General features: G+C 37.4%; 2 protein-coding genes across 2 annotated transcripts in view; both read left to right on the forward strand.

The window, feature by feature from the left end:
* LOC108537869 (uncharacterized protein CXorf57-like) overlaps window positions 1–3,410 on the forward strand; it is a 15,170-nt gene extending 11,760 nt beyond the window's left edge. The window contains exon 2 of the mRNA XM_017885623.1: window positions 3,253–3,410. Coding sequence (XP_017741112.1) covers window positions 3,253–3,410 — 158 coding nt within the window. The remainder of the gene's footprint in view (window positions 1–3,252) is intronic.
* Window positions 3,411–3,526: 116 nt separating this feature from the next.
* Window positions 3,527–10,856, forward strand: part of LOC108537870 (uncharacterized protein CXorf57-like) — a 13,504-nt gene continuing 6,174 nt past the window's right edge. The window contains 2 exon segments of the mRNA XM_017885624.1: window positions 3,527–3,824; window positions 3,827–4,279. Of these exon segments, the coding sequence (XP_017741113.1) occupies window positions 3,638–3,824; window positions 3,827–4,279 (640 nt within the window). The 5' untranslated portion in view covers window positions 3,527–3,637.

A 10,856-nucleotide genomic window follows, 5' to 3' on the forward strand; every position in this document is an offset into this window, starting at 1 on the left:
TTCTTCACAAAAAAAAAATTGATTATATTTGGAAGATAATGCAGGATCTGTCCTACCTAGCATCATGGAAAGCCTTTTTTTAAGGGTTAGTGATCAGAAGTCTTGGCTAGCAGTTCTTATGCTCTGCCACTTATCACACTGTTATCTTGTTCATGTTTGTCCCCCTTTCTAGGCCTGAGTTCTTCATTTATAATAAAAGATAGTTGAACTATAGAAGTTGTTTTTAAACATTTTGGCCAAAACTATAGTAAGAAATACATTTTACATCACAACCCAGTATACACATATACATACATCAAATCTAACACAAAAATTTTACAAAGCAATTCGTACCCTTACTATGTGTGATGCACCCTGATATTTTCTGTGCCGTTATTTTCATATATTTTTAATTGCTGTTTGCGACCCAATAAATTGACTTCATAGCCTCATTAATGTTTTACAATCCACAGTCTGAAGAACACTGAACTGTGGGCATCTAATGGCTCCCTATAGTTCTAGAATTCTATGATTTTATGTTATGCCTTTATCTTCCTTTTAGAATAATAGTAAAAATAGATAGCAATTATTGAGCTCTTACTATGTGTCAGGCATTGTTTTAAGCACTTTGCCCATATGAACTAACTTAATTTTTCAACAACTATGACTACTTTTATTGGTTCAATTTTAAAGATGAAGAAAATCAATGTGGCTTATAGCTGCACCAAATTTAGTGGACAACCAAAATAAATTTCATAACATATTTAAGGTGTTTTGAATACCTTAGAACATTCCATTTTATAAAATTTTGTCTTGCCTATTTTTACCATTTTAAACTCTGGAAGGCACTGTAATAAACCTTCCAGATCTGAGAGGAGAAAAAGATCAATAACCTTAATAATACTCATTACCGGCTTTGAAGGTCATATCCTTTACTTTTTCTATTATTGTGAAATCGATCCTAAAACAGGTGCTTAGTAATGCCAAATCAGAGAGCATTCATACTTTCATAGGTGTGACTACTACTCAAGTAGGCACGTTAATTATTGGGGAGATGCACACTATCAGCAGATTGTCAGTAGAGCAATATAAGTCTCCAAATGTGTGCCCACAGTCACCACACATCTTTGTTAGTAGTAGTGTAAAACTAAACATTAGTGCTATTTCTTCCCAATTCCAGTGATTATCCAAATACTAAGCACCACTGCCAATATCCATCTTTCATGAATTAGCTGGAAGGACCCAGAATGTGATGAGACAATACTATTATTCATAAATTTCACTGAGCATATATAGTTTAGGGGCTGCTGATGGAATAGATTTGAAATATTTCAAACACATTCTCCTTTGATAAACAACAGAGATAGTTGACATTTAATGACCCCTACAGTAAATGCAATACAAATCCATAATTTCATTTATTCATTCAGCAGTACTATTGAGTACCTACTATATGCTAGATACTGATTTTGCCACTGGAGATTCTGCAGTTAACATAACAAAGTACCTACACTCAGGCAACTTATTTTATGTTTAGCAAGTTTGGATTTTTGTATATTGTACTTGTTTGTTTATGGAAAGCCACACTTGTATATTCCCTTCGGTAGAGAGGCACTGGGAATTATATGTTTTACTTATTTAAAATATTTGAGTGTATTTTATGCATAACAGTAGTGAAAGAACTACAGGAAGCAGAAAAGAACAAATCAGTTTCTGCTTTCGAAAAGTTTAAGATCTAGTTAACGCAGATTGCAATCGGTTGTTCCAACTTGGAGCGACTCTGCCACCCCAGGGGACATTTGGCAATGTCTGGAGATATTTCTGATTCTCACAACTGGAGAGGGAGGTGCTACAGGCATCTAACGGGTAGAGGCCAGAGATGCTGCTCAGCATCCTACAGTGCACAAGACAGCCCACAACAAAAAAACTTTCTGGCCCAAAGAATCAAGAGTGCCCATGCTGAGAAACTCTGAGTTATGCATACATTAAGTTTCTTTTTTAACTGCAGGTATTAGATGATAAATATCAAATGAGTGATAAAAGGTGATACAGAGAAGAGAAAGGTTATCCTAGACTGATTTGGTTAGGGGAGGCATCATGAAGGAAGTGAGATTCAAGACTAAGTAACAGAAGAAATCCTGCTACCCCTCTGACCTCACCTCCTACCACTCTCCCCCTCGCCCTTCCCCTGCAGCTGACTGGCTTAGGCATTTCCTTGAAAATATCAAGTATGCTTCTGTCTCATGGAATTTAGTCTTCTTGTTTTCTCTGATTCAAGTGCCATTCCCCTAGATATCCACATAGCTCACTTCCTCACTTCCTGCACATCTCTGTTCTGTTCAGTCTCTTACTAGCGAGCCTTTCTGTAATCAGACTTTTTACAAAATATTAACTCCTGTTCCCTCCACTTCTTTCCCCTTACTATGTTTTCTGGTCTCCCTAGCAAGGCTATAACTGGCCGAGACCAGACACTCAAGAAATCTGTATAGAATGAGTAAGTTAGTTAAGTATTAGTAACGGCAGGGTTCTTTAGCCCAAGCAATGAGAAGAAACTTGAGGGAAGGACCCTGACTACAGTTATCCCCAGTGGCCTAAAACAGTGCCTACCTCATATAGAGACTTCATAAATAGTGAATAAAGAATGATAAAATAGAGAGTCAAAGGAAATTAATATAAACGAAATTAGCTCATAACCATCTTAAAAAGTATTATTAGAACAATTACTACCTCTTTGTATACTGGTACATCTAAGTACATCTGATAAATATTTTATCCTTAATTTTTACTATTCTTATCAGCTTTTTCACTTTACATTCATTCCTGATATATGCCTTGCATTAAACAAACGAAGTTTCTGAAATCTATACCCTAGATGTACATTCGGCCACGTATTATATTAAAACTACGTGCATTTTAAGAAGTCTAATCTAAAGGCAGCCCTTTACAAGCCAGTTCTAGTTTTCTATTTTCATTTGCACTTAAACACTAATTCACCCACCCTGCACTCAGGGAGCCACTACAGATAATTATGCTAATGCTAATCGCAATAGCTGCTAATGTTTATTGAGGACTTTTGTGCTACGGTCTGTCCTGGAGGCTGTGCATAAATTATCTGGTTTTGTTCATACTACAGGAAACCCATGTTATTACATTAATGCATATTAACCAACTCTAAATTACTTTCTGTTCCTGGCCCAAAGCCCAAACCCCAAAACCCTGAGCTTTGACTCTGCACCCTGGTTCTTGCCACTTTCTCTTTTCCCTTGCCTCTAGGCATCCTCCTTTCCAGGGTAGCCACAAGCGCTCCTCCCCTTCCCTCTTTGAGAACCATGACAACCACCGATTCCCCTCCCCGCCCCTGTCATCCCTCCCCAGACGGCAACCCGGCGGGCACAAGGTCCGACGACCTGCTACGTAACTCGCGCGTGTGACTGCCTAGTAACAGTGTCTCGAGTCGGAAGCGCACAGAGCGAGGCGCGGGGTGGGAGAGCTGGCGCGCGCAAGCGTAAAGTCTTTGCAGCCTCGCTACGGGGCGGAGCCTTGCCTGTCAGCAGGGGCAGAGTAGCGATCGTCGCCAAAGCGCGCGGTTTTATTTCTCTCCGCTTTGGAAGGGGCAAACTAGCTTTTGGGAGTGAAGCAGGTACGCAGTTATCCAACAATGTCTGGTGAGTCAGGACAGCCTGAGGCTGGTCCCTCTCATGCAGGGCTAGATTGGCCGAACCCTGAGAGGAATCGGGCTGGGGTCCCTGGAGGGGTGATCCGAAGAGCTGGTGCCCAAGGGCCCAGGTCCTGGATCCAAAAGGTTCTTGAGCAGATTATGGACTCACCTCGCCAGTGTGTCACCCCTCGGAGGTGGTGCCTGTAACTGTGTTGGCCGTCCAAAGGTACCTGTTAGAGGATGAGCCACGGGACACGGTGCCCAAGCCTCCCCTTTATTGCTATGATGTGACGATCTCAGACGGGGTGTACCAGGAGAAGTGCTACCTGGACCCCAGCTTGAACTCTCTCGTATATCAAAATATTCTTAAAGTTGGCATACAAATGAGAATTTCCAGAGTCTCATGTCTTTACAATGAGAAAAGGATAGGCCAGGGGATCCTGTGCATAGATAACGTCCACTGTGGGGAGACTTCAGACAGTATTTCTTTAGAAACTCCCTTCAGAAATAGAGCGCACCAGGAGAAACCAGAGAGGCCTTTAAGAGGCGGGAAGAGTCATTACCTGGCGCTGTGGAATAACGAAGATCCCTATGGTGATATCTGGTTAACAGACAAGCAACCTGAGGAACACAACTTTAGCGGTAAGTGTGTGGAAAGAATGGCAGAGGGTTTTAAAAAATAGTTTTCAGGAGCTTGCGTGAATGGGAAAGGAAATTAAAATGCTTTTGTATTGTTAATTGCAAGCCAGGAGTGGTAGGTAGACAAGTTTTCTTAAATGACCAAGGGATGCTCAATGAAATTTGCACAGCCCGTGGTTTTGTTGGTGTTTTTTGTTTGTTTGTTTGTTTCTTTGATTGCAAAAGTGGCCAATTCAGGAAGCGTGTCTGACTACATCTTAAAATTCAGTCTGGCAAATGTACTGATGTGGGAGTCAGTATTCCTCATACGTTCGTTACATGTTTGATTGTGGTGGAATTAATCTTAGTTTTACCCCAATCCAGTTGTGGAAATACAACGTTGTGGTTGAAGAGCCTATAGATTTGAAGTTAGCATAAAGGTTGTAAAATTTGCGGGTTTGCATGTTTTAATCTTCATTCAAAAGGATGTTTCGTGATGTATGCCTTAATACTTTACATTGATTGAAACGCCGTGTAACAGTTATGTAAATATCACCTTTTAACGCGGGTAATTTTTATGGAAGGCTTGACATTCATTTTCTTGTTCTTATTACTTCACGCACAAAAGAGTACTGATCTGGAACTCAATTTTTCGTAATCAGAATAGGAATTAGCTTGAAAACACTAGCTTGCCATCAGTCAACCGCTCAAAATACGTTTTTTTTTCTCTAACAATGAAATAAGGGAATGATAGTACTTAGGCCAGTGAACACGTTGAAATGGAGAAAGAAATAAATGCAAAAATAAATAAGAAAAGTACTGGGAGAGAAAAGACTATAATTTTCCTACATTACTGCTTTTCAGTCCGCTTTTTGCAATGTTGTTGTCACAATGGGTAAATCACGGTATATCTTACTGTGACTGTGGAGAGCAACAAACTTGAAAGTAAAAGGATAACTAGCTCCAAAACCATGCAACTATATCACATCCAGTTGTTAAGGTAAAAAATATGTTATAGAAATGTGTTAGTCAGATGTTTTAAATAACTAAATTTTAAAAATGCTAAAAAAGCAAGATAGCTATTTACTTTCTGGTATGAAAAAATGGAGTTATTTTATCCAAGCGTTAAATAAGGCAGTAGTGCCATACTACTCAAAATTTTAATCACTTTAATTTTTAGAATTGAATTGTAAAGTGAAAAAACTGGTGCCCTACAAGACTTGAGGGGATTAATACTTTATAAAATGTATTTTGTCATAAATCTATTCATTCATTAAACCATATTATAATACAAATATGGCAATGTATTGTGCCAAAATGAAACCGAATCTGTATATTTAAAAGTAATTGTGTAGAAAATATACCCACCCAAGTAATAGTCAAAATGTTAGTGATAAAATCTGGAAGTGGGCATATTGAGTTCACTGTAAGAATTTGTTCAGTTTTTGCTATATGTTCAAATTGTTAATAATAAAATATTAGGGAGAAAGTGAAAGACCTCCTTCACCTTCCCTGTGCTTCACCTTTCTTCAAAAATCCAAACTGTCAGCAGTTTGTTGTGTATCTCTCTTTTTTTTTTTTAAAGAAATCAATGTCACATTGTGTGAGTCTTGCTATTTCCACTAAACATATTTCAGTCATGCTTTCATTCATCTGTACATACAATATACCATCAGCATGGTGTGCCGTAATTCTATAATCATGCCCCATGTGAATAGGTAATTTGTAGTTTTAGGCACTTATTACCTGTTAGTATTAAATACAATGCTACATCATGTAGAAATATACACACTATTTTTGTTTACTATGTTCAAGGTATATGCTGTTGAACGGCTTCCTCTGGCGAAACTGCTGGCTTAAAATTAATTTTTTTAATTTTGTGATATAAACAGATCATCTTCTGAAAAGGTTGTACTAATTTACATTCACCACATACATACTGAGAAAATGCCCCATTTCTCCCCATATCTACTATTTTCAAATATTCCTTTTTGATAGTTTTTCTAATTAATTTATAGGTTCCTTGCTTAAGGTATTACAATTTTGTCTCTATATACTGCAAATTATTTTTTGCCTCTGTTCTTTTTCTCTTAACTTTGTTTATGCACACGTTGTGTTTTTGAAACGTTTCATTTATGGTTTAACCTTGTACACAGTAAAAAAAAAAGTTTTAAAAATACAGCTTGATAAATTTTCCATATATATAGTATCTGTGTAACCACCTACCTCACCCTTCCATTCAAGATATAGCAACATTTCTGTACTTGTTACCGCCAAAAGTCTCCCTCATTCCATCCTCCTGGTCAGTAGCCATATGAAAGGTAGCCACATATTGTGACCTCAAAATAGCTTTTAAAAATAGAAGTTAGCTGGCCACACCATCCTGGCCCTATAATCCTCTCAGATGGCTCCCCATTGCATTTAGTCAGCAACCCAAACTCTACCGGTCTGGAAGGCAGGCCGGTACTCCCAGAGGATGACGAATTTTTCCATAAAAGCCAAACAGTAAATCTTTTTGGTTCTTTCCAGACATGATCTTGTCACAAACATTCACTTTTCGCCATTGTATAAATGGGAAAGCAGCTCACAAGCAGTATGTAAATAAAGGGTCTGGCCATGTTGCAATAGAAACTTCATTTACAAAAACAAGCAAACAGGCAGGAATTTGGCTTGTGGCTGATAGTTTGCTGACTCTTGCCCTACAGAATCCCCTTACGCACCTCTCTAAATCTCTACCCCTCTCCCTAGACCACAAGACCACAAGAGCAACCATCACCCAGGCACCAAAAAATCCAGAATAGCCCATTTTGGTTCAGCCACCAGCCTTCTTTTGATCCTCAAACCTCCAGTCTTTTTCCCTGCACTGCTTTTTCCTCTTTCTGGAAAGTTTCTCCCACCTTCCAGTTTCAACTCAGATAAAAACATAATTAAAAGCTTTAAAATAAATATTCCCTCCCAATTTATTCTTATTACACCACCCTGCAAAATGATCTTCCCCTAGAATCATAGCATTCCCGAAATTATTTTCTTTAGCTGTTTCTTTCTCCCTTACATTTTAAAGAACCACTACTCTTTTTTTTTTTTTCATTTCTGTGGGCCGTATCTTATAGCAAACAATGTCTGCCCAAAAGTAGGCATTCAGTATTTGTTGAAAAAAAATGATGAAAAAATTGATGGTTTTAGCTAATGTTTGAGCACTTTGATTTCCACTTGTTTTTCCAAAATGATTATTTTTACATCTGTCTTTATTTAAGTGAATTTGGTCTATAGGTTTGTTTTGGTGGTTTTTGCAGGGGAGTACTTTTCAATGCAATTTATACTGGATTAATATTAGCCTAGTAGAATGAGTTGGAAAGCATTGCCCTCTTTTCTGGGCTTACAGAAATTGTATGTCCTTAAAAGGTTAGTAAAATTCCTCTCTAAAACACTAACTTGTTGTACTTGGGCCAGGATGGGGGGTTGTGGGGGGATGCCTCTTTTTCAATTTCTTTTAATAAAATGACTTAAACCAATAATTGTTTTTCAAGAGCCCATTTTAAGAGTGGTAATTCACTAGGAATCTCATTTCACCTAGATCTAAAGTTGTACGTAGTAATCCTATGTTTTTTTGACCTATCTGCAATTACCGATCTTCTTCACAATCTCATGTTTGTGTGTTCACCTTTTCATTATGGAAAGAGCCTTGCCAGAGTTTATCAGTCTTATCTGTTGGTATTTCTTTAAAGACACATTGGTTTTTACCTAAATAACAAAATTATAGTGAAGGAGATGTTTTCACTTCAATTCTGCTATCATCTTAATTCTTTTACATACTTCCTTTGTTCATATCTTTTCTTGTACTACTTTCCTTGAGTAAATGCTTGGTTCATATATTGCTTGTTTATTTCCGTCCAAAAGCATTTAAACATTCTGAAATTTCCCATGGATATTGCTTAGGCTGCATCCCCCAGATTTGGAAGTATAGAGATTTTTTTGCTTACTTGTTATTTATATTTTCTTATTTACTTATTTATTTTTGTATTTTTGAATATTGAATTATTTGTAGTCGTTTCTGAAATAATTACACCTCCAGCCCAATGGTTTTCTTCTGTTTCCATCCCTTTCAAATCCATTTAAAAAAATGACAAAACCTGATTAAAACAATCATGTTGGAACTAGATGTTGTGATAGACTTAATGCTGGCATCAATTCATTTGATTATATACTTTCATTAGCCTTCCTGTATTCTGTTTAGCCTTTTGGAGTCTAAATTTCACTGATATTTTCCAATTTTGGGGTCTTCTCTGCAATTTCAAGTGATAGTTTTACAGAGACAGTAATATCTTTAAACCCCTCTCTTTTATTTTCTTGGCATGCAATTGGCATTTCTGTTTTTCTTTTTTCTTTTCTTTTCTTTTTTTTTTTTTTTTGTTGTTGTTGTTTGTTTTTTGTTTTGTTTTGTTTTTTTGACAGTCTTATTGTGTTGCCCAGGCTGGATCACTGGCGTGATCTCGGCTCACTGCAACCTTCGCCTCCCGGGTTCTCCAGCAGCATCTCTCCTGCTTCAGCCACCTGAGTAGCTGGGACTACAGGCACACACCACCACACCTGGCTAATTTTTGTATTTTCAGTAGAAACGGGGGTTTCACCATGCTGGCCAGGCTGGTCTCGAACTCCTGACCTCAGCTGATCCACCCACCTCAGCTTTCCAAAGTGCTGGGATTACAGCCGTGAGCAACTGTGCCCGGCTCTTTTTTGCTTCTTTAATCTCTGAAAGTTCAGAAAAAGCTTGTTTATTAGGTTTAAAGTTTATTATTATACCAGGTTTTAAAATGTAATTCACGTATTCCATATCCTTATTTTTAATCTACTTTATTTGCCTGTTTCTCAGAGGAATATTGGCTTCTCTCTATGAGGATAGTTGCATTTATTTCTCCTTATATTTCTAAAAGGTTTTGCTTTAGATGTTACTATAACGTGTGCAGTTTCGTAACTGATTAATATACTATTGTTGAGTTTTACACTTTATCAATGTGGAATTTGCCTCTTTTTCCCTTTTGCCTTGAGTTCTATTTTTCCTGATAGTAATGCTTGCCATTTCCACAGTCTTTTTGGTAGCATGTTAGGACAATGATACCCAAATGTGAGTAGGCATGCATATCACCTCAAGAGTGCCAGTCAGAAAAATAACTTAAGTGATTCTTGACTCTACAAATTCACAAATAATATCAAGAAACACTGCAAAAAAAATGGATGGGGCAAAAATGCAAAAATGAGCAATTGGAGAGAAATAAGCATCCAGGTACTGACAAGTTCAAATTACACTTACAAAAATCAGAGAAAAAACATTTAAGCAGAAAAAAAGATTTGGAAAAGGTTGCAAAGATAAAGAATACACCAAAACTTAAAGAAATTATTAAGGCAGTATGTTTCAAATGTCGAAGCAAAAAAGAAATGCCAATTGCATGCCATGAAAATAAAAGAGAGGGGTTTAAAGATATTACCGTCTCAGTAAAATTCTCACTTGAAATGGCAGAGAAGACTCCAAAAAGCTAAACAGAATACATGAAAGTATATAATCAAAATGAATTTATGCACAATAAGTTATCACAACATCTAGTTTCCAACATGATTTTTTAAATCAGTTTTGTAGTATTTTTAATGGATTTGAAAGATGGAAAACACTAAAGAAAGGCCGTTATGCTGAAGTGTAATTATTTCAAAATGACTACAGTAATTCAATAATGTAAAATACAAAATAAAACAAGATAAAATACAGATTGCTGACCACCGTTCCCAGTGTATGATTCATTAGGTCTGGGGTAGGGCCCTAGAATTTACATTTCTAACATATTCACTGCTAGTAACAATGCTGTTGGTACAGAGACCACACTTTGAGAACCACTGGCAAGCCGGTTGCGGTGGTTCATGCCTGTAATCCTAGCATTTTGGGAGACCCAGGCGAGCGGATTGCTTGAGTTCAGAGTCCATGCTGAGACCAGCCTAGGTCCAGACCAGCCTAGACCAGCCGAGGCAACACGGTGAAACCCGTCTTTAATAAAAATACCTTAGCCCGGGCAGGGTGATTTGTGTCTGTAATCCCATCTACTTGGTGCGGGGGTGTCGTGGGGGGAGCCTGAGTCCAGGAAGTTGAGACTGCAGTGAGCCTTGATTGTGCCACTGCACTCCAGCCTGCACCAAAAGAGTGAGACACTGTCTCAAAAAATAAAGAAAGAGAACCACTGGCCTTAGTGTATGCTTCTCCATCCCTTTATTTCCATTTCGTTTTAGGGTTGTCTCTTTTAAAAAGTATATAGCTAAGACTGCCTTTTGACCCAAACCAATTATTTTTCTTTTAAGAGATCAATTTAATTTATCTAAATTTAATGTGAATAATGATGTTTGTACCTGTTCTTGAAATTCTACTTTATGTTTACCATATCCCACCTTATTTTTTTTTACTTTTGCAGGATTAAAATTTTCTTCTGGTAGTTTGGAAATTATACATTATATTTGTATTCTCCTAGTCTCCTAGTTGTTTTTTAAAAAAATTTTATGGGTACCTAGTAGGTATGTGTGTGTATAAATAAATATACATATATATATATATATATGGTACATG

Source organism: Rhinopithecus bieti, unplaced genomic scaffold, assembly GCF_001698545.2.
Source record: "Rhinopithecus bieti isolate Rb0 unplaced genomic scaffold, ASM169854v2 scaffold_15393, whole genome shotgun sequence".
In the NCBI taxonomy this organism is placed as follows: Eukaryota; Metazoa; Chordata; class Mammalia; order Primates; family Cercopithecidae; genus Rhinopithecus; species Rhinopithecus bieti.